The 23,034-nt window shown below is 40.7% G+C and overlaps 3 protein-coding genes across 5 annotated transcripts; 1 reads left to right on the top strand and 2 right to left on the bottom strand.

The window, feature by feature from the left end:
- Window positions 1-132: 132 nt before the first annotated feature.
- Window positions 133-11,322, top strand: LOC119734362 (glomulin-like). Its single transcript, XM_038207852.1, has 15 exons — window positions 133-202; window positions 1,070-1,201; window positions 1,753-1,872; window positions 2,017-2,116; window positions 2,366-2,622; window positions 3,434-3,477; window positions 4,065-4,236; window positions 4,822-5,054; window positions 5,444-5,528; window positions 6,438-6,572; window positions 6,975-7,133; window positions 7,999-8,108; window positions 8,806-8,996; window positions 9,313-9,398; window positions 10,078-11,322. Exons 1-15 carry the CDS (start codon window positions 167-169, stop codon window positions 10,243-10,245), a joined length of 2,028 nt encoding a protein of 675 aa, XP_038063780.1. The 5' UTR covers window positions 133-166; the 3' UTR covers window positions 10,246-11,322.
- Window positions 10,419-14,029, bottom strand: LOC119734364 (zinc finger protein 408-like). Of its 2 annotated transcripts, none has more exons than XM_038207853.1 (3): window positions 13,868-14,029; window positions 13,228-13,318; window positions 10,419-13,077 (listed from the first exon to the last, which is right to left on the bottom strand). In XM_038207853.1, the coding sequence occupies exons 2-3, from the start codon at window positions 13,297-13,299 to the stop codon at window positions 11,341-11,343; spliced, it is 1,809 nt and encodes a 602-aa protein (XP_038063781.1). In that variant the 5' UTR covers window positions 13,300-13,318; window positions 13,868-14,029; the 3' UTR covers window positions 10,419-11,340. The 2 variants fall into 2 exon arrangements, with proteins under 2 accessions (XP_038063781.1, XP_038063782.1); XM_038207854.1 differs by lacking the exon at window positions 13,868-14,029 and adding an exon at window positions 13,638-13,662.
- Window positions 14,030-14,561: 532 nt separating this feature from the next.
- Window positions 14,562-21,608, bottom strand: LOC119734480 (histone-lysine N-methyltransferase SMYD3-like). 2 transcript variants are annotated; one of them, XM_038208008.1, is made up of 12 exons: window positions 21,240-21,608; window positions 20,670-20,733; window positions 20,307-20,417; window positions 20,055-20,118; window positions 19,445-19,640; window positions 18,429-18,531; window positions 18,135-18,245; window positions 17,897-17,963; window positions 17,184-17,315; window positions 16,686-16,860; window positions 16,399-16,507; window positions 14,562-16,100 (listed from the first exon to the last, which is right to left on the bottom strand). In XM_038208008.1, the coding sequence occupies exons 1-12, from the start codon at window positions 21,425-21,427 to the stop codon at window positions 15,612-15,614; spliced, it is 1,809 nt and encodes a 602-aa protein (XP_038063936.1). In that variant the 5' UTR covers window positions 21,428-21,608; the 3' UTR covers window positions 14,562-15,611. The 2 variants fall into 2 exon arrangements, with proteins under 2 accessions (XP_038063936.1, XP_038063935.1); XM_038208007.1 differs by having other exon boundaries at window positions 20,055-20,121; window positions 21,240-21,605.
- Window positions 21,609-23,034: the final 1,426 nt, after the last annotated feature.

The raw sequence follows: 23,034 nt of genomic DNA on the forward strand, positions 1-23,034 counted from the left end.
CAATATATGTAACAGTTATTTGAGGAGGCAAAATTTTCTCAAGACAAATTTTGAGTGATATTTTATTTTAAGTTATTTAATTTTTTTGACTCTTTTTTAATTTAGTAGCCGCACACGTAACTCGGCTTATATGGCGCCCTCATTCGTTTGCTTGCGCTTCCGCAAGATGGAGTCCAGTTTGAGGAAATCTGCCCGGCCTTTTGTAAGTTTTGAACAATGAAAAGTATATTGGTTATTAATCAGTCCAGGATCAAGGGGGAAACCAGGGGGAAATGTGGTATTTGTTGGCTCAACGTTTCCCTCCTTGCTATTCTCTGTGCTCGTAGTATAGACTAGAGGCTTAGGCATTCAGGTAGAGATCACGCTTACAAAAATTAGCAGACGACGTGCGAGTTCGCTGGCGCTTTCGACTTTCTGACACTGTGCTGTCGTGTTCGACCGGGGAACCCGACCATTAAACACGAACCTACTACAATTTGTACAAGGGTTGATATAATACTGCAAACAAAGTGTGTTTACCTTACTTCCTTTGCAGCATATAATCTAGACCCAAAGTTTGTGCTTATAAATTATAAACAGCTAGTGGTCGATTCTCCCCCCTGTCGAAAATACCCACTCTTTCTTACCTTCAAGTTACTCAGGCTAGGCGTACCACCACCAACACTCAACAGTGACTACATATGTTCAGAGCCATGCTAGTAGTACTACTACTAGTACAATACATGTACATGTACTTAAAACAATCGGGGACCGGTTCACGGTCAAATATTGGAAAGAATGTAGTAATCGTAGACGCCACTTCTTTGTTTGTGTACAGAGTCTATGGAGAGTTGAGTGCATTTTCAAAGTATTTTCTACAAATTACAATGTTCTAACAAAATGGGAAATGTTTCTCAGTCCCACGTTCATGTATTTTCAAAATGTTTGCAAGGACTGAGCTTCATTGAGATGATATATGATGATGATGCAATATTCGTTCGAGACAGACACTTCCTTATTGTTAATATCAACAGTTGTGTCAATTTTTTTAGTTAATTGTGACGTTCTGTATAATTTTCACCATTTTCAGAAGGGATGGAGTGCTAAGTCATTGAGGAGGCACCATGATGAAGCCAGCAAGCTCCTGTCAACAGTCAAGGAGTGCATGGACTATGAAGATTCACAGCAAGTCAGGGAGATCATGTGCGATGAGGCGTACAAGGTAAATACAGGACAGAAATACTTACTTGGCCATAGTCCCAGCAACTGGGGCGCTAGAACTCCTTGTTTTTCAAATTTTGACGTTGGTCGGTCCTACTAGCAACCGACCAAAGTCAAAATTTGAAGAAAAAAAGGGGCTAGGGAGTTCTAGTGCCCTAGTTACTGGGTCTAGCTTCGCCATGGCCTTTCGTTTCCAGTGGCTAGGCATCAAGTCAAATTTATGGCATTAAAAAGTCTTGATTTTCAGTCAAACTAGATTGCATGGGAGTCGAGTCCCAGAGATGTTTTCTCTAGAAAGACGTGTCTGGCATCTGACATGTCTTACATAAAAGACAACATCCTTGTTCTCTTGGATTGGCATGTATAGACAATTTGTATGACCTGCACTTAGCAAGGGCAATAGTGTTCAATTGTTTTTGTGTGCAAGGGTAAATCTTGTACTGTTACCTTTCCAAAATAGCGGTGTTCGTTATTGCGGCGTTTCACTGTACAATGTATAAACAGTCGTTTTAGTGTACCCTTGTAAAAGAAATCTATCTTGTTATCTGACAGGGTTTGGTGGAGTACATCGCGTGGGACCTGCTGCCAATCCTTGGTCCTCACCTCTCAGACAAAGAGACAAATGAAGAGATGTACCAGAACTGCGTCCAGATTATCATCCGACTTGCCGAGGTGAGTAAATCCTTATTTCAAAGTTGCAGGGTCGCTGTGGGAATGCTTTAGGTACATAGTGGACCATAGTTTATTATAATACTACAAGAAAAACATTCAAGTTCATATAGTGCCATCAGTGTTTGATTTATCTTTGTTTTTCAGCTTGGTAATCCTAAGGAGATGTTTATCGGTCTTCTGGAGCAACTGGATCGATTCCTTGACAGCTTGGTCCACAATGATCTCTTAGGACCACTTCAAACAGGTGAGCACTCTTCAAAATAGACAAAATTTTAAGAGGGAAATGGAGAGTGGAGGCATTTTACTGTTTAATTAACCCTAATCCCCTAGGGTGATTTACTGGGAACCCTTCCTCATCCTTGCAAATTCCAACACCCTGTGCTATTAAACTGTACACTAAACAGCAGGACTCCACCAAACCCTTGTGCCGGTGTTTGGCTGGATGGGGATCGTTAAGGTTGATAATGGATGATTTGTCTTGATGCATCCTCAGTTATCCGTCGTCTGGGCCTCGCCAAACCACTGTACTACAATCAGCTCTTAACCACCTTATATGCTCACATGGAACTACTGAAGGTACCCAGCGTCAATGGCATGGGTGCTATGGAGCGTCGACTGATCAGCCAGGATCCAGACTACTCCAAGGTGGAAACCACCTCCTTGGTCTTGCTGGAGTTCTTGGTGCCGCTGGTACAAGATGTGGAAGAGGCGCTGGTGACAAACGTGCCTTCGCAAAACCCGTCCCCTAAGGTAGGTGAAACTTTCACTTAAGGACTTGTGCATACTGCCGCAAAACATTGAGTGTCACAAAATCATCGAGTCTCAAGTTTACTCGCAAACTATTCAATTGAATTATGCATTTTTTCGTTCTTGTTCATTCCCTAGCTGTTTCTTGTGACTGAATTAGTAAATTGATTTGTGATTCACTTGTGATCCAAACACAAGGACGACTTGAGGAGATGCTGGAAGACATTTCTCATCGCAAACACAAGGAAGAAATTATTTAAAAGGACATTATGGCCTGGATGTGCCCAATTGGGCTACAAAACACGTTGGAAGGAGCATTTAAAAGTAAGATATAAATGTCCACACAACCGTCCTTTAAAAACTGGGCGTTTTTGTGTTATTTTTGCGAGAACCATGCGTGAACGAATTTTGGGGGTAACAATTTTGTCTCCGAAATATCGAGCTGTTGAGTGCTAGTTGTGAATCCTGCCGCACAGTGGTTCGCATTCTGCAGACGTGTAAGAAACAACATTTGTGCATTGGTGCTGTGTGTATTATGTGACACAGTTCATTGAATAGAGACGGCTTGAAATACGTATGCTTATACCACCAAATGTCTGCTGCGTCCGATGTAAACAACTGGAGTTTTTCGTCTTTTCTCGCGAACGGTAAGACATTTGGTTCGTTTTCTTTCAAGCAGACCTTTGAAATAGGATAAGTAAACAATCCAAAACATGAAATTTTCGGGGATTTCAGGGCGTAATGCCCCTTTAAGCCTTCCTCAGCTTGAAAATGTTGATTTACTGACTGTGACTGCTGGATCTCTTTGTTGCAGAATATTAAGGACATCGAAGCCACAAGAACAGAGATTATGAAATTGTAAGTTCGAGTCTCTTACTTTCCTGACAATGTAATCCAAGATTATATTATCTGTTTGGTATATTAACAATATACCAAACAGATAAGATTTGCATGATGAAGGTAGCAATAAGATAAAGATTTACGGTAGCACCATGCGACAAATCTCTTTTGTGAGTTTGTGAGGTTCTGGAAAGAACCAGGGGAAACTCAACATTTTAGACGGTATGCTCTGCCCGTTGTCAGGAGACTGAAGGTATTGCAATGGTGGAGGGAGGTTGTGATGCCTCCTTTACTCGCTTCATGGCTTCCAGTCACACTACATGACCTCCCTCCACCGTTGGAATCCCTTCAGTATCCTGACGACGGGCAGAGTATACTGTCCGAAATGTTGAGTTCCCCCCGGTTCTTTCTCAGAAACTCACGAAAAGAGATTTCTCATATGGTACTACCGTAAATCTTTATCTTAAATCTACCAAACACTGACTTTTCTGAAATGTGACTGTGAATATGTGATTCAATGTTATTATGTTAATGAGATTATGAATATGAAACTTTTTTCCCCCATTTTTATGTTTGTCATAAATAGTTTCTTCTTTTACATTCAGCGTGTTGAATATTCTTGAACATCCCCTGATTGCCATTGAGTTCAAGTATCAGGACGATGCTGATGAGGAGGAAGAGATGAAGGAACTAGGAATCAATGCCGAGGCCAGACAACAAGTAGTCCCTAGGCAAGAGGAGTACTCGCTCAGTAAGAAGTCTGCAGAGCAGTGCATGGTTAGTACTTGGTACTTGGTTGGTTCTTCTCCTAAGGACTCCACAGGGGAGTATTAACAGGAGGCCAGAAACACCGGAGCAAACCCCTTCTCTTAGCGATAAGTGTTACTGGGTGCTTTACATGCATTGCATTACACAACACACGGAGCCTACGGCTTTAAGTCCCATCCGAAGGATGAAGCAATAATGGTTAAGTGCCTTGCTTAAGGGCACAAGTGTCCAGACCCGGGCTCGAACCCACGCCTGTTGCTTCTGAAACACCAGAGCATGAGTCCGGTGCTCTTAACCGCTAGGCCATGACACTCCAGTGCCTTAAGTTTACATCCGCTACCGTTTAGCTGCTCGAATCAAATTCTAGTTGGCCAGCTAACCAGGAAGGCCAACAAGTGGTCAAGAAGTGTGGACTAGCAAGCTGGAAGTTGTGGGTTCGATTCCCACCCTTGCATGTTTTTCTTCTTGGCTATCAGAAAGCACTTGGCATACAGAGTCGAGAAGTGCAAATTTCTTGTTATTAATTCACAACAAAAAGACGGTTTATTCTCAGTAATTTTGACAACATCACTGACCATCGTGCATCTTTCACAGCTCTATTTGGAATTGATGGGATGCAGTTTCAGCTACTTGTTACTCTACGCCAGCCAGCGCTCAGCAAATCCGGACGCGATCAAGGAACAGCTCAAGAAGAAAAAGAAAAAGAAAAAGAAACATGAAGATGACGGAAAGAAGGAAGAGACGCTACCCGTTCTGGGGCTGAGCTGCTTCGCTTACATGCTCCTAGTGGAGGGTTATCAGACCAACCGCATGCCGTCTATATTCAGGTAGTTGAGGATTTAATCAAGTGCGAAAGTTGTCTCACCATTTTGGCACCCCTTCCAATCCATATCAATTGCAGCTCCATATTATTTGTTGACACCTCCTTTTCCCAAAATTGTAACAATTTGGGTGGGGGACAAGCCCTCTTCAAATTGTTTGCATTCTTCTTTTTGTACTTCAAAAAAAGAAGAATAAGAAGATGAAAAACAATTTCCATAGCAACAGTTCTAAGAATGTCTCTTTTATAGTCCCTGTACAAATTGAAATCCATCCCAGGCAGCCCTTCCTTCGTAACAGTCAATCTTGACTTCTTGTACGTGTAGTCTTGGGAAGAGATAGAAGTAGCTAGAATAACTGTTTAGCAAAATGTACTCAATGTCTTTTCATCCTACAGTACTGTCTACATGATGGAGGTGGTCATGCCCTACGTTGAAGCCATGCTGAGACGACCTGAAGAGCCTATCATCTTGAAGGGCTTGGTAAGCTTGAAATTTGGTCTGTTTTGGTCCTCTTCGATGTTGATGTTTCACTGGGAAGACTTGTTGAAGGCCCTAGTTCATTGTTAGTGTTGATTGTATCCTCCAGTGATGACCTGAACGATAAATGGTGACGTGACACACTCTTTTATGGGCTCTGACGTGTATGGGCTCTTAAAGATATAGTCCATCATTTGTATTTTGTGCATTTTGTTCGTTTGAAGCAACAAAAGTGTTCAAAATCTAATGAAGGATACTGAACAAGTAACCTGATGAAGTTTCAGCTCAGCTTCAGCTGTATATTCCGAGAAAAACAGCATTCTAGGATCTCAATTTCAAATCAAAAGTTGCTGAATCATGTTTTGAATTGTTTTGAATTGCAGCTATACGCGATGTCGCGCACTTATCCGACGAATTATAGCAACCGTGCGCGCCTGTGCGTCGTGCCAGTGCTTGCGCGCCCTGCGCCGAATAACAAAACGAACTACTAACCTACGGTGCGTCTTAAGACGCACCGTTGGAAAGGCCTTCTTTCGTTGATTACTTCTAAATGTTAGCTTGCCAGAAAAATTAATTTCACAGGGAGTTTAGTCCACTTACTATCTTTCAACCAAGTATGTTTTTCAACAATAATACGCCAGTTACTTTTTCGGATGGCTGCAAATGATGGACTATAGCTTTAATGTCTGTTTGCTTTGTGTACACCTTGCAACAAACAAGCAAGAGACAGAGACAAAGACGGGGTTTTTATATTAGTCAAGGTGAAGGTGTATTTCACTGGTTCACACAACTAATGCCTCGTAACAATTACTCTGAGACTCTCTGTGTCACACTTAAGCAAATTGACTTGTTGCTTTTTTAAAAATGGAGGGAAAAGAAGACCTGAAATCTTACATTTTTTTCTTTTTGTAGGAGCTTCTGAGATCAGTGGTGGACAGACTGGATGAGCAATCCCTGAATTCAAACCTGCTGGACACCAAACAGAACTTCCTGCAGGTTACAGAGTGCATGGTGCAGATCATGGTCTACTGCCCGTCCAAGACAATAGTATGTAATTGCTCTGATAGAAGTTAGAGTTAGTGTCTTGCTAAAGGACAAACCACCAGAATTCTTCACTGGTTTCCACAGCAATGTCCCTGTATAGATCCACAGAAGTAGTGAAGTTCTGCATGTAGCACTTTCAAAATCTAGGATATGAAAGCCCAATTCATGAGCTTTCTTCTAGTACAAGAATCATTTAAATCACTCATGTGATTTTCAAGTTACAGAATTTTAAGCACAACCACCGTTTTTAAAGTTCTGTCATCGGATCACAAAAGGGTATAGTGTTCTTTCAGCAAAACCAAAACAAATCACATTGGGGTGTGTGAGTTGTGTTCATTTGCTGAAAGAACACACAGTATAAAATGACAAATTTCATGTAATTTATTTTCTCGTTTTGCTCGACAGCGAAGGATTGCTGTCTCAGTCTTGTCGCCGTACATGGATCGGTTTGATTGGAAGGGACGTTACCACATTCTCCGCTCTCTCTTCATCTCAACCACTCACCCTGGTGCCAAGGGAATGCTCATTGGCAAGCTCAAGGACTACGTCCACTCAACACTGCAGGTTTGGAGCTCTTAACTTCTGAAAGACATTGTGTAGTATTTTTTTATTTACCTATAACTTATTCAGATTGCACCAGATTGTAACTAATTTTAAATTTTACAATACCGTAAGACAATTTACACACAACTGAAGCAACATTTTAGGGGCGACAATGATAACTGATTTTTAACCAATTCGCGTCGGAGTATGTGATTACACACACTGGCTGTTTTTATACACAGGCACGGCTGATGGGTTATTAAGACATCAAGATTGCCTTAACTCGCCTCCGGGTGACGTCTAAACACGCTAATCCCTCGTGCCTTTTGTACACACACACAAAGTCCTTGGAATCTGTGGAGGCGGACCATGTGTTGATCTTGAATTGGCCGTTGTGCACGGCCTATTGTTGTATAATTTACGCTCCAGTGCGCACCCTGGAGTATTGAAACATATAAGGTTTTGGCTAGAAAGATTGTGCAAATACTGTTGAAATGACTCTTGCGAATCAGTATTTGTGGCGTTTGGCTGTATATCAGAAGTTGGCTGGAAATTTCCGAAAATCAAAATTTTCGGCAAAAGTCGAAATTTTCAGCAAAAATAATCCCGGCGCGAAGTGGTTACTGGCCTACTCTGTTTAGGAATTTAAAGAAGGATCTTTTTCAAGGTCCATTTCAAGAGTGAAGTAAAGCATGAGTGAAGTTTGATCCTGGAATATTATCTGAATGTCTTACGAACTGGGTTGTCTATCTCTGTTGTCTTCATTCACTGACATTTGCATTCAGTGAAGGGAAATACTAGGTAGAAGACAATGAACCTGTCGAGCTATCCAGCCAAATCACGTTGGAGCATTAGGGTAACTATATAATTTGTGTTTCATTCTCAGAGTGACAGCCATAACGATTGGTTCGTTGGTGTTCGTTCACACAAGCTTTGGGTTATGATCTTCAAGCTTGATAAAGGCGAAAGAACAGATTTACTGAACAGTGCTGACAAGTAAGTAAAGATCGCTAGGCCGGCGACCCATCCGGTAGTCTCCCCTGGACTCTGGAATGTCAGGGCTGATTCAATCTGCCGTAAGACGACTGTCAAAGTGGCTTGTCCGTTGAATGGACAGGTCTGTGCAGCATAGCCATGACTGCAATAAAAGTATCTGATATGCAAGAATTTATGCATGATATGCACTGGCTTGAACATACCGTTCAGCAGTGGGAAGATGCACTTGTTGGTTCCCATGTGTAAAGTTGGTTGGCCTAATGCCAAATAAAATTACAAAATTGGAACAATGCCCTGCTATTTCTACACTCAAAACTCTGTCTAAAGTTGACTGCTGTATTGGATACGTTATCAGCAGGCAAGGGCGGATCCAGGGCCCCCCCCCCCCCAAAAAAAGTTTTGTTTTTTTAAGTAGTGACATCGCACAATTTAAAAGGCAGGCACTGCATACACCGCCATCTTTTCCACCCCAAAAATTGGTTAAAGTGGTCACAAATTGCCTCAGATTGTATCACAGAGCATCTAGAATCATCATTTTTCGGGGCCCTTAAGTGAACCCCGAACCCTTTTGGGGGGACCAACATATTTTTTTTGGGACCCCCCCCCCCAAAAAAAATTGTGTTTTGGTTCTGCCCTTGTCAGTAGCTCATAGTATTGTGTTCATTTTTATCCTCATCCCCTACATGTCTCTCCACAGAGAAATTGCCGTCCTGAATTTCCTACGTTACTTGCTCCTGCGAGACTCCGGAGGCCAGGATCTGACCGGTATCTGGCCGTGGCTCGGCATACTCCAACAGGTGTACCTTAATCCTCTACAGTCCTGTCTCAGTGGCTCCAGGACTCATTACACACTCAAGGTTGAATCCACATGGAAAGAAATACGGAGGGGTAAGCTTTTCATTTTGTTTGCCCATGCTTTTCCAGGCGTGGCAGCTTAAGAAATAAATTTCAGAAACGATTTTGCTACTTTCCAGCTGGAATCTTGAGCAAAAAATGGTAATTTTTGTAATCACCTTTCCGAAAGATCTAAGTTTGTAATAGAACGTTAAAATGTCCACGTAGTGATTGCAACGCATACTGCATCGATGTGGTCAAGTAAGGTGTCCTTTTCTCTTGGTAACTATTGAAGGGGGACGTGTGCATTGTGTCTCTTGAGCCAAATGGCTACAGTTATGTTATTTTTTTTTATTTTTTTATTTTACAGCTGAGATGAAGAAAGAAAATCTGACGGGGATACTGACAGTTGGAGGGCAACAGTTTCCCATGATGCCATTGCCGGAGCAAGTCAAGGTATGACTCTTTCCGACTCTCACCTCCCCACAGAGAAATATGGAGAAAATATGGAAATTTGGAGAAATATGAAAATTGAAAGATCAACCCTAACCACCCCAAGTCCATCAAAATCCATCCCCCCCCCCCCCCCCCCCCCATTTTGGTGGATTTTGGGGGACTTGGTCCAGGAGGCCTGGCGTGACTTAATATTGATGGAGTATGATGGACTTGGGCCCAATGGCCTGAAGCAGTGCTAGTGGTATCCGATTGATTTTGCCTAGCTTCCTGTACTGTTATTGTGATAAAAGCCATGTGTAGCAAGTCCATGAATGTCATCCAGTGCGTCAGTGGTGGATTCCATTATGTCATGTACAGTTTTGTATTGGACGCACAGTGATTGATGGATTTTGATGGACTTGGTACAGTTCCTAGTAAAAGACGCTAGGGACTTTGGGTTAGAATGTTTGTTTTAAAGTTAATAGCCATGTGCTTACAAATTTCTCTTAATATGAATTTGTCATTTTTTTTTAAAAGTCGGGAAAAAACATGATCAATTTCCTGCAGATGTGACATCAAACGACCAATAGTTCTTTCGCCACTTCTAAGAATTTTTCACTGTGTATAAATTATTATGTACTAAAAATGCATTTCATTACAAAAAAAAGTTGACGTGAGATTATGAACTGTTTTATCCAAGGTGTTGGAAACTGCCGTTTATACCTTCGACCTCATCGGTAGCATTGTGAGCCGGGTCAACGAGATCATTAAAACCTACAAGCACTTGCTACCAGTAGAGGGCGATACATCACCAAGATCATTGTTGGCTGATGTGCATGGTGCTGGTGATGTTGACATGGATATCTAAAGGATGAAGACTAAACTTACAAGAACATTTTGATTCAGAGAAACATGAGTTTTGATCAAGGGTTATTGCCACCAAGAAAAATGAATTAAAACTTGTAAGTATAAATGACTTTTAACGAGTCAACGTATTGTTAATACAAGAATTAAATTGAAATATTAGTTTGACAAATGTGATATGAGTAAAAAAAAATTTTAATTTACGTTCTGGCCAACATCAAGACAAGTTTGTTGACATTGGTATTTTGTTTTGAGAAAAACTTTCTGAAATGCTTAAGAACCGCTAGTCTGAAATATTACATGCACTTCTCGTTTTAAAGCATACTTCAAATAATATGCATGTATATGTACAGTGTACTCCCAATCAGGATGTCCAAATCGTGTTTTAACATGCATTAAAATCATGTATGTGTAGTCAGTGGTTTGTTCTCAATGAAGATGTATGCGTTATTTAAATACATTGTACAATTCTAAAAAATCTGTATAGATTCTGTGGCATGCTATACATGTACACTACACAGATTGAAACATTGGTAAAAAATGGGTTTTGCAAAAATCAACAAGTGGTAAAAGGATCAAAGTAATAGTCAATAATCGATGCTCACTATTTTATAATAGAATTTAAAACAATGTAATCATGATTTTGGCTGTTGCATTTGTTATTTTAAGAGCATTAATATCCGTTTTGTGCCTTAGATAATGTCATCCAATATGGCTCAGTGGCTGTGTATTAGTAGTCTATATTTTTGGTTTAAAATCTAATTTTTCGAAGCAAAGACAGCTTTAGTAAACAGTAAAGTAAACAAATTTGATTGTAAATGCCATTAACATAAGCGTTAACAATCTCATCCTAAAAAGAAAAGATACAACAATTAAAGGTTTGGAGGAATTGCCAACCAAGACATTTTTGAAGACATGATTTAGTATATTTCTGTTCTGCACAAGCACACTTTACAAGATGTCCTTTTACCCTACAGCTCACTACATGTATGTATTCCACAATTCTTATAAACCACATACAACTCTTTTTAGATTTAAAAAGAAAATACTGCATGCAATAAATATATAGGCATGAAATCGATCCAGTGTATCCACGTCATTATTGAAATTGCTCAACACACTGATGTTTCTTCATTATTGATGGGCGTATGAACCCCTTACCACACACCACACAGTGGTATGGGTAAGTACCGGTATGATGGATCATGTGGTCTCTGAATTGACGCTGGCGAGTGAATGGTTCCCCACAGATTTTGCACGTAAACCGGGGAACACTTGAGTGGGTCAGAAGATGTTCTTTAAAGGTAGAGCTATACTTGTAGCTTTTGCCGCACAAGTGGCACAGGTGGCCTGTTGAAAAAAGCCCAAGGTTTCTAATGTACGTAATCTGTTGGATTCCACCTTGTGTTACCGCAGCAGAAGAGTCTGAAGTGTTACGGTTTGAATCATCAGAAGCTAGTGAGGCATCTTGCCAGGACATCTGATGAGAGCGTCCTTCTCCGTCCTGATTCTGTTCCTCTGAAGAACTTGGATGTTTCGTGTCGCACTGGTCCTCGCCGTGATTTTGTGCGTTCTGAGGAAAGATCGGTATCGTCCTACTCGGTCCAGGGAGTGACGGGATGTTAGCGGGATAATCACCAAGCTCAACAGCTTCGCCCGGGATCTTGTCTGTCGTGTCTTCTGTAACATGACCCTCTGGCTGTTGATTCTCACTAGTTGACATCTCCGGTGGGCTGAAGTCCTGGCTGCTTGTCCTACTCCCCTGCGCAGCCAGAAACTGGTTGCCCTCATTCAGCTGTTCGTGGACCTTGACATGTTTCGTCAGGCTGGTGCCGTTGAAGAATCCCTTGTTGCAGATCGGGCAGATGTAGGGCATGACGGAGTGGTGCATCCGCATGTGGCGCTGTAAATGCTTGGCTATCTTGTAGCTCTGGCCGCAGACGTCACAAGAAAAGCTCATGCGCTTATCCAGCCCGTGGTTCACCTGGCCATGCCGACTCAAGAACTGTATACTTCCAAATGTTTTCCTGCAGATCCCACACTGGTAGGGTTTAAGAGCCGGTTTATCAGCATCATCAGCACCGCCTGCATTTTGCATCACAGCAGGTGCTGCATTTTGGGCTTCCAAGTCATCCAGCACTTGCCCGGGGAAGATGGTCCTAGCATTCACGGACTTGGTCTGGGCTTGAAATTTATTGATAGGGAAGCCTATGGAGTAGGTAGCAGCAGTTCGGAAGAGGTCAGTACTGGTTGGGACAGCACCATCCTTGTCTTCAAAACCAAGACCCGCATTGGGTTGGGCCTCATAAGATGCATAGCTTTCTCCTGGTCCACTTCCTCCAGGAATTGGTTCATTACGTTCATAAGGCACATTACTTTTGGAGTCTCTGTCAGGTTGGATAAATGAGCGAGATGCGGCTTGAGAAGTATCATGTTTGTCTGCTCTGTAGTCAGGAGGGCAGCTATCAACTCTCTTTTCACAGTCCATCTGAGAATCACTATCTGCTGACAGAATTCCAGATGCTCTTTCAAAAGATCCAGCCTGCTTTGGCTCCTGGTCTTGCATACTCGATTCTGCCACATCAATCTCCTCCTTCACTCTCAAGTCAGCCTTTACGTTTTCTTTCCCACCAATCTGGCATCCTCTCTCTACTAAGACGGCTTCTGGAAGGCCGGTCAACCCGGATACTTTGATATCCCAGGGTTGTTTGCACAATCCCTTGCCCTGGTACTGTAGATGGAGAGTCTGTGTGGCATAATACTGGCTGGAATAGCTGGTTGAGTCCTGGAGCTTGACCATCACCTCACAGCCTGTCTGCACAGCCAACTCATGTGCCTGTAATAATACGATTTGAGTTCACATGTTAGTTAACAGAATAAGTTAGTGAATAATTGTGCCCCATTATATTTTTTAGTACTACTACAGCTCTCGATTCTACACCATACATGTTATGAAACAAAACCAAGAGAAGTCTTTGACACTTACTTTCTGGAACACTGCCCGACGAAGGCTGTTCTTTACCCATTCCCTCAAGTCTGGATTCTCAATAAACCTCATGATGAACCCTCAGAATGTTCTGAAAATGGAAGACACAAATTAATGCCATTACCTTCTGACCTTGCAGAGAGTTTTGTGAACTTTCTTCTAGAAAATGGGGGGGGGGGGGGGTTGGAGTTGTAGACTTTGTCATGAATATTTTTTCTTTCCTCATTGCATGCATAGTACCCCTCTCGTTTTTTCGCCATGTACAAAATGTATATTTTTATGCATTGCAAGTCGAGTCCATAGATAGACTTTGTACACAATCGCGGAAGTGTCGTCAGGTTGCAACATTTGTTCCCATTAATAAACAAATTAATCTGGCCTTTGCCAGCTGTCTAAGCTTGTGTTCTAACCATAGTTGGGCCTTAAATGTAACCACTGCCATGAACAGGTGATGAATATTCTTCAAAAATGCTTTCATGAATTAGCTTTTTTTCTCACGAAATACGTGCATCACACTTCAGCATTGTATTACTATTTGTAATAAGTGCCATCAATACCATCATCTCGTTTGTAAAACTACACAGAAGTATCAATTTATTTTCACTGGGGTCCTTATTTAAATTAAACGATCGGTTTTTACCTCAATTCAAGTAGTGAGACTTGGTAAGATCAAGATCGCTCCAATCTCATCCTTTGTACTCCACGAAATCTCGCTTTGCTCTGGCTCTCGAGCGTTACGGCGATATAGGGGACTGTTTACTGTATGTTCCTTTCCTCGCCCGCTAGCAATCACATGCAAGTCGCGTACCGGCAGGTTCACACATGCAATAGTCGTAGGGAACCGCTTGGCAAACAAAATTTGCATGTTACCACGGGTATTTAAACTTATTATGACAGCATTTTAATTGCCACCAATATTCTGTGACACTAACGTCAATTTTTTAAATTTATTTATTTTAAGTAGAAAATAAAATACGACATTCAATACAGGCAACAACAGTATTTTGCTTCATCGTGGACTGACCAAATTAAATCCTCCATGGATTGACTGAATCAGTGACTGACTCACAGAATGAGTCATCGACTAAATTTGTTAGCCAACAAATAATGTCTGACCCTTTGGGGTTCAACTTAGTAAGCCTTTTTTGTTTACTAAGCATTATAACTGGCAGATCTAACTTGCAGGAACTGGGGGATGAAGGGGGAGGGGCAGTGGGTGTCGAGTTAAAGCCTGGATCTATAAAAAGGACCGTGCCCCATTTGGGGATTAAAGATCCACAACAAGGATTGTTTAATTAAAGAAAGTGGGCACACAATGTCACACTTCACTATAGAAATCAAATCACCATGGTCACCTCATTTATGTGAAATTTATTTCTTTTTACAAAACAAATAATCATTTGGAGAAAAAAAACAGGTTCCCGATGAATACAATCAAACTTTATAAAATGCAAATTATGACACTAAAAGTTTTGAATTTATGAACACAGATTAATATCCACCACTTGCATTCGTATTAATGAAATGTCTTTGAAGAATCTTTGATTCATATTGCGCTAATATAAATGCTGTTTTATTATTATTATTATAAAATCTCTTTTATTGGAATACTGCAGAAATACCAGCAATCAATTCCCATTTCAAAGTTTGTCCTTATTTTGACTGTTCTGAACAAAACATATACTTTTTATTGACATTTTTTCTATTTGCCAGTCACTTCCAAGGGAACTTCATAGACTGTACTAGACAAAAAAAAAGATTCTATCAAGTTCTTGAGTAACTTTGAATACGAACGATTTTTACTCTTGATTAATATTATATACAAATACATACATAGTTGCTGAAAATATAAAGATGAAATTCAGTTCAAATGTATGGCCATTGCACTGAAAATTCATTGAATTTTGGCAGACATCTGTAGAATACATGTATATACAAAAATGTTATGGGTAATTTTTGATAGTGAAACTTTGCTGGAATAAACTCTGCAACATTTTATTATTTTTATGAATTCTATGATGAATTGCCCGTAAAGACAAAGGCAAGATTATGGCAGTGTAGAGGCTAACCCACAAACTCGAATGCGACAGCTACAAAATTGAAAATATTTCCATCACTTGTAACATTATTTTAATGAGCACCACAAGTAAGATCCTTGATTTTGGTCTGAAAAGCCTTTACAGCGTTAATACTTTTCCAATTTCAACCAAAGGCATAAAAAGGCTTATCCACATAGATTTAATTTAATTTTAATCTAATAATAAGGAAACACGGGGGAAATGCCTTTGACAAAAATATAGGAGTCACCCTGTGTGACCATTTGCTGATGCCAAGTTAGTCAGATTGGACTCTCTATTCCAAGTAGACATGTGTCCTACCATTTATTAATTCGTCTCGTCTGAGGATGTTGTTGATACCGATGCTGCAGATTTGTCTTTTTGTTCGGTTTCTGTTTCTTTAGTTTCTTCCTTTGGTGGTGCTGCTTTCTTTAGATCTTTTTTTCTCACAGACCCACTTTCCTTCTGTTTTGGTTCTGCTGAGGAATTACTCTTTTCTTCACTTGTCCCCGGTTTGCCTCCTTCCACTTTTGGTTGCTCCGTCACAGGTTTACTTTTTTCATCTTTTGTCGCAGGCTTAGTTTTGTCTTCCGTTGTTTCTGCCACGGGCTCGGTCTTCTGTTTCTCTCGCTTTTGTTCGGGGGCTGGTTTGCTTGTTTCTTCTTTGTGTTCAGTCTCTTGGTGTGGTTCTGCCTCTTCGATGGACTCAAGTCTCGGTGTCTGTCGTCTCTCTAATGCGCAGGCAGTGATCATTTCCTTGAGCTGGATGTACTGAGGGTGGTCTGCCCCGTGAGTAATCAGAAGAATCTTTTCAGCCTGGAACAAGAAACAAGTCGGAATGTAAATAACATTGGATGGGGTCAGACGAATATTTCCCCCAGCGTCATACAGGCTTTGTGACTGGAGATTGTTTTTGTTCCCCTCACACAAACGTTACACACATCTGGTAAGTGGAAAGAAGATGATTGGAGTTAACTATCTTGCTCAAGGACACAAAATTGCACAGCTACTGAATTCAGGCAAGAAATGTATCTGTTGATATAGGCTACAAAGGTTTAAGATTTGTTTGTTTATGCTGCAAAACAAGCCTCCTTCCTTGTAGTTTATACTTTACCTTTTGTAGGTTCTTCATTGCTTCGACAATCATCTTCAAATACTGCTGAAGCTTCCCAACCCTCATCAGCTGAATGGCTGCCGTCGCATTGTTGCCAGGGCAATGGAACCTGCAAAAGAAGAGTAAATAGCAGCAAATAAGTCAATGTTTATGGATTTGTGGTAATCTCAATGGATTTGTGGCATATTTAGGGGGGGGGGCATGGTGCCATGGCAGGGTGACGAGAAAAAACATCCTGACTACCTTCCAGCCCCCCCCCCCTCCCCCGGAAGCAAGTAAATACTTACTCCAGATGTGCAATAGAGCGACGGCCATATTCCAAGGCCTGTTCCCACTTTTCCAGATGAATGCAGGAGTCCATGGCAAAATGGAGGGTTTCTACCACCAGGTGGTGATAGGGGTGAAGCATCCCTTTTTGAAGGGCCAAGCACTGTTCACTCAACTCCAGGACCTTCTTCCAATGTGGGATTTCAGGGTTAAGGTCAAGATTAAGAAGGCGAAGAAACAAAACAATCTGAAGATTTTAACTTGTGTTACATTGGAATTGAATAAGCACGCAATCGGTGATTAAATGCCAAGACTTCTACACTATGAATCAAGAAGCAATAGGGTCGAACGCAGTCCGAGCAAAACTTATTTTCAGCAAATTCCTCTTCTTTGAGATTCAAATGTTGGTCGTGATTTTTTTTTAAGTAAAATGAACAGAAAGTGTCGGATTTGGCATTTCTTGGTGTTGATGCTTGCTACTATAAATGACATAAAAAGGTTGTTTTTTTTAAGGATATTGCCAAAGTTTGTGATCTCTTCTGCTGCAGACAGTTTGGCCATGCACTGCTGCTCAACAGTCTTTAGCTGGTCTGGGAAACTGGCAGGGAATCCTTCAAAGTTACACAAGCTGCATTTCTTGACGGTACCATCTAGTGAAAACAGAAAACAATTCAGAAAACTTTGAAGGAAATGTATTCATTGTTATTAACCCTCCTGCTATTTAAGCAGTCACGGACAGTCAAAATTCACCTCCACTTCCCCTGCTATACTTTTAACGAAGGCTGGTCACCAGCAGTCAGATAATGTGTCAAGCAAGCACTGTGACTAGTCAAACTGGGTCAACAGACAAAGCAGGCAAGTTGTGGTCACAGCTGTTTTATCACTCTCCTGGAGTCAAAGCATAGCTGTATCAAGTTACTTTTAAGCAGTCACAGCCAGTCGATCCTGTTTTATGTGGGCTGGCAATTCTTACGGGTTGAAAACAGTCACTTGATTGATTTTGACTGCAAGGACAACTTGGCACAGAATGTATGTTTGCATAGGAGGGTTAATAGATGCATTTCACGTGGATCAACAAAGTTTGGCAGATTTTTTTCCATATTATTGAAATTTAAAGACCACTGAACTATTTCACTGCAAACTTTTAGTAAACATTGTCAACCATTCTAACAGAAGTTGTTATCCACCCAATAAACAATACAATTAAAACAGAGACTCTCATTATCCTTACCTGGATTCACTAGGACAGCCTCTTGGCATTCTGGGTTTCCACATCTGACACTATGGCGCAGGTTGTCCTAAAATAAAAAATAAAAAAGCATCGAGTGAAATATGTTACAAGAAACAAAATCAATGGAGGAAAAAAACAAGATTAATTTTTATAAAACTTTTTTTTGGCTGCATTATCTTTTGCTTGTTTTGATAGTTTTATTTAAATTAACATTAAAAAAGTGGGGTTTTTTGCCTACCCGGTTGGCATCCCTACACGTAGGGCACTTGCACGAAAACTGGAAGACGTTTCTCAAAATGTTGTTCCTTGTTGCCGTCGGTTTTAAGACATCAACATAGCTGAGAAAACACTAAAAGGAAAAGAAAAAATAACACTTTAATACAAATCATAACATATTTATTTTTCATGCCCAAACAAAAAATATTTTCATCAAAAAGGAAGGCCTACAGAGCTCTGCTCCGGCCTATGGCCAACTGCTGAACCAGGCCCGTTTATGGATGAAGTAGTCAATGTTTAAGAAGAAAACTATTACCTCTTTGTTTGCAGGAATGTCCCTGGTTGTTCTGACATTGACCGTAGTCCCCGTGTGGATGGCAATGCAGTTATAATCACAGCTGTGGTTGAACATGGAGAACCTAGTGCCGAGAAATTGTAATCAAGATGATTAATTTCCTGTTTTGTGTACAATTAAAGTTGAATCTACATGTAATAATTCTGATCGAATAGAGTGTGTATTCCTTCCTCCATTGCGTAGAGCACAGATTAAAGGCAATATACATTTGCAAACATCAAAAAATGAAACTACCAAATTGCTGTGAAAAACCTTACTTGACTGTAAGTGAATAAAAGTCTCAAGCATCCTGTGAAATCATGGCACCTGGTGTGCTGTCATTTTCAAGAAAAGTGGCATTTTTGTATCAATTTTCCAACGATGGTCGGCTGGGGATCATTGGAAAAAACTCATTTGTTTCCTCAAATACTGCCCCCAATTAAGTTAGTCCACATTTTGTTTGCAATCAGTTACACATCTGTGAATGGGTGCAAGCCAGCTAGTCTGTCCCTGACCTGACAATTCCGTGACGTTTTGTCTGAAGTAGGGTCAAGGAACACGACTACAAGAACATTTTTTTTCTTATTTTTTTTCCAGCATCTCTGAACACAAAACTTTAAACAGGTCAGTAAAACAATAATTGCTATAAAATACTAATCCCTAAATCCATCCATTTCTGAAAATTACAGCAAAGAAAATGCTGTATATGACCTATAAATTTGAGCAAACTGTTTGCACCAATTTTCACATTAATAAATGACTGCTGGGAGTGAAAAGTTTTAACTCCTCAGCTAGGACAAACTGCCAATCTTAACTGCACATAATCAGCCTACAATGTGCCCCAGAAACATTTTTCTGGAATAAATGTACACAAAGTATTATAAATAAAAATCATGGTGGCCTCACTTTACAGTATCTCACACCCACAGCCTATATAAAAGGCAGTTCAGAGACAATGGAGTACTTTTGGTTCCTGGGTCTCTGAAAGATGAACTCACTTGAGATACAGCCCAATGCCCATACTGTGCAGTTCCCCGTCGGATATATCGCACGTGTTGCATCTCATGCGACCAAACATCTCTAGGACCTCTGCAGGCTGCATGTTACTAGCCTCTCCATCCCCCATGAACCGTCGCAGCGTGTAGAGCCAACTAGAGAACTCCAGCTGGGTGTCACCACGCAGGTCAGTGGGCACTGCCACAACAACAACAACAACAACAAAATCATTGTGTTGGCTCATAATAATTAGTGAACTCGTCAAATGAGTCATTACAAAGGCAAGTCCGTCTGGCACTATGGTGACTAAATTGAAGGATAGTTCCAAGTTAGGTCAAAATGGTGATTGGTCACAATTTCAGTTGCTTCCGAGTTGGTAATGGTACTGTTGATAGTGAGAGGAAGGAAGCTAAAACCCCAAGGGCGTATCCAGAGAGGTTACTGCTTGGGAGAGGGGGCAGAAAGGCTCTCTCAAGTAAAAAAAATGCCTTATTTGCAAATTTGTTTTTGAAACTCAAGAAAATATCCCAGTTTTTCTGGTGGAATATGCAGCAGCAGCAGCAGGAAAATTAAAAATCTGGATCCCTCCAAACCTTTCCCCAGTTAACCTACCTGACTGAAGCTGGTCTATGTGGGTTGGAAACGTCGAGGATCCATTCAATGCAGGTGCCTGTTGCTTCTTGAAGACAAAAAATAAAACATTGATGACTGCATTTAGTTAAACTTAAGATAACAAAACAAATTTGGCTTCATATATTTAATAAATTTATCAACAGTTAAAAGAAGAGCTTAATCGTTTAAAAATATAACTGTCTGTTTAATAGGTTCTCATAACAAAATATTAAAAGCCTCTTGGTGAATTACCTTCCTCTTTCGACTGAGTCTTGCCATCAGCCTGATGTGGTCTGACGGAATGTTAGGACTGACTCTGGTGATACCTTCACATTCTAGTTTATGTGATGTCCACGCTGCCCTCTATTGTTGGGAAATGTTGAAAGATTTAAGTTTTTACTGCGTCTTTGAAATGTGATGGGTCAAATGATTCCGATATCAGTGAATGTGATCTTAAGGGTTTACATAGTTCGGAAACTTTTGACTTATTCAACGGAATACAGAAGAAAGGCGAAGAAAAGCAATAATTAGAGGTGGAGAGTTTCAGTCTATTTTGAATACATTCATTAGAAAAATGAAAGATGAAAATAGAAGATATAGAAGACATTTATTCACCTGACAATCCTTGTTACAGTAATATGCAAACTTGCAGGCTGAACACTTGTGTAAAATTTCATCCCTGGAGTAACAAAAGTTCCAAAAAAAAAGAAGTTAGGGCATAACCTTCATCAGAATATTGACTCGCCCTCACCAGCCGCATTTCGTGACAGCTATGGGTGGGGGTGGGAAAAATGTTCTTATTTAAAATATATGAGACATTTTCGGTCAATGGCAGGGGGCAAGCACCCCCTCCGCACCCCCTGGATCCGCCACTGTCATGACTGTCTGTAGACAACTGCAATACATATTATAGCGATAACCATTCAAATAAAATTACATCCCACGAAGCTGGATGCCTCCTTAAGTACACATTGAAATTGCTGATAAACGATTTAATATGCACACAACATTTTCATTATAACTATAACAAAACACTGTATAGCACTGCAGTAATCAGTATCAACTTCGGAATCGGAGTAATGTCACTAAATCAGAAAAGAGCGTTTCACTTTCAGTTCAGATTCAAACTTTAAGGTTTACAAATTACGGTAAAAGTGAAACCTCATAAAGTACAGTTTTCCGCACCTTTTTGTCAGGCACTGATCACAGTAATACCCCCTCTCGATATTCTGAAGAACGAACTCGTACGGTTTCTCCGTCAGCAGGAGAGTTCCAGCTTTCACATCACTCGTCACACGGACTCCGCGACCCCTGTTTTTGGTTGTAAAAACCTCAACAATTTCGATCTTCTCCTCCTTTTCCTCAGTGGCCATTTTCAGAGCAATGATCCCTCAGTCCTGTAAGAGAAATTGCGCAACTTTGTCCCTTGTATTATTGGCTAGATCCTTAATTTCTTTTGAAGGCGACGCACCTCCTTTCCTTCCCGCGTTTCGTCCCCAGCGAGTCGGGTTGTGAAGTTGTAAACACGTGTAGACTAGACAGACTATAACCTAACCGTACAAAATAATGCCCCATTTCCGCTGATTCCTTTGCACGTCATTTCGTGGGATGAGTCAGTGACTAGACTTAATGTTTTGAAAGGGCGCCCTCTATACGAGACTGGAAAATCGGGTACAATGTCAACCCCAGGGTGTCGAGCAGTACGCGCCCATCACTACCTGCTCTCTCACTTACTATTGGAAACAAGATTGAAAATAAAGTAAGCACTGGGGACGAGGTGGGGTAGAATGTATGAAAATGCACCTTTCATGCCTTTGGAGACTCGCATTACATTTTACTTTGGTTTTGAATTGATATACATGTACACTGTAATACGGGGAAACTTTCCACTTCACTAAATAATCTCAACATTCCAATGACGAGCAGACAAGGTTCTTAAAACCATGCTACAGTCGGTCCCGTACTCCTCCCTGGTCAAACTCCCCCCCAAAAAAAAAAAAAAATTGCAATAGATATTCATCAGCCATTGCAACTTTTTTGGCAAAATTGATCATCAACATTCCCAGTTTATTGTGCCCATCAGTAAATTAATTGTAAAAAGGAGAAACATGAACGAACTGCACACTAAAAACAAATCCATTCTTTCCACGTTTATTCAACAAATTAGAAACTGTTAAAACATCTTCAGCTTGAAACAAAAATTAGTTTGAAAAACAATATTATAAACAATATAAATCAGTGTTGGTTCCGGGGCTGTGGAGGGGACGTATGCCCCCCCCCCTTCAAGCAGTGACCAAAATTGTCTCAAATAAGGCTATTTTTCAGTTGAGAGAGCCCTTCTGCCATCTGGCACACCCTCAGCCCCGGCAGTAACCTCTCTAGTTCCACCCTTGATAAACTTTAACAGATTACTAAATTTAAATATTTCCATCATGCATACTACAAATCAGTGTCAATGATTACATTTACATTGTATAATCAATGGCAAGCAATGTGGACGTGTTGTAGAAACTGGGGTCTCCAGATGACAGTTATATTGGTTGCAGTCAAAGCAGAATGAGGATGATTCACATCAGATACTTCATTGGCAAGTCTACAGAACAGACCGTGGTACAAACTGCAAAAGATATAACAAGATTCAAAGCAGCATCAGCAAAAAGCAATGCATGTACACTGACATTTTCACGAAGTTATATCCACATACATGTACTAGGATAATAATTACTGTTTGCAATAAATCACCAAAATGTCTCAACATGTATTTCTATAAAAGCTACAAGAAAGCCAATCTCAACTTCGATTTCTCGACAAGTTTAATTCCAGGCAATGAAGGACTACAGTTTAGGTGGACATGGGCAGGGGATCAGATTGCATTTATCGCAACAAAGAAACGGGCTAGCAAGAGCCGTCTCTTCAGACAGAGAGTTCAAGAAGATGCTTTGTTTACATCACTTCCCCAAAGTCCCATCCACAAACTACA

Source organism: Patiria miniata, unplaced genomic scaffold (genome assembly GCF_015706575.1).
Source record: "Patiria miniata isolate m_02_andy unplaced genomic scaffold, ASM1570657v1 HiC_scaffold_27, whole genome shotgun sequence".
NCBI classification, from domain to species: domain Eukaryota; kingdom Metazoa; phylum Echinodermata; class Asteroidea; order Valvatida; family Asterinidae; genus Patiria; species Patiria miniata.

Bases quoted from the DNA above. Each gene is read 5' to 3' on its own strand.
- LOC119734362 (XM_038207852.1), top strand. From the start codon at position 167: ATGGAGTCCAGTTTGAGGAAATCTGCCCGGCCTTTT. The intron at 5,055-5,443 runs GTAGTTGAGGAT...TTCATCCTACAG, and splicing joins CGCATGCCGTCTATATTCAG to TACTGTCTACATGATGGAGG. The intron at 7,134-7,998 runs GTTTGGAGCTCT...TTTCATTCTCAG, and splicing joins ACGTCCACTCAACACTGCAG to AGTGACAGCCATAACGATTG.
- LOC119734364 (XM_038207853.1), bottom strand. From the start codon at position 13,299: ATGAGGTTTATTGAGAATCCAGACTTGAGGGAATGGGTAAAGAACAGC. The intron at 13,078-13,227 runs GTAAGTGTCAAA...GTATTATTACAG, and splicing joins GTCGGGCAGTGTTCCAGAAA to GCACATGAGTTGGCTGTGCA.
- LOC119734480 (XM_038208007.1), bottom strand. From the start codon at position 21,427: ATGGCCACTGAGGAAAAGGAGGAGAAGATCGAAATTGTTGAGGTTTTT. The intron at 20,734-21,239 runs GTGCGGAAAACT...TTGTTACTCCAG, and splicing joins GATCAGTGCCTGACAAAAAG to GGATGAAATTTTACACAAGT. The intron at 20,418-20,669 runs GTGAATAAATGT...TCCCAACAATAG, and splicing joins ACTGTAACAAGGATTGTCAG to AGGGCAGCGTGGACATCACA.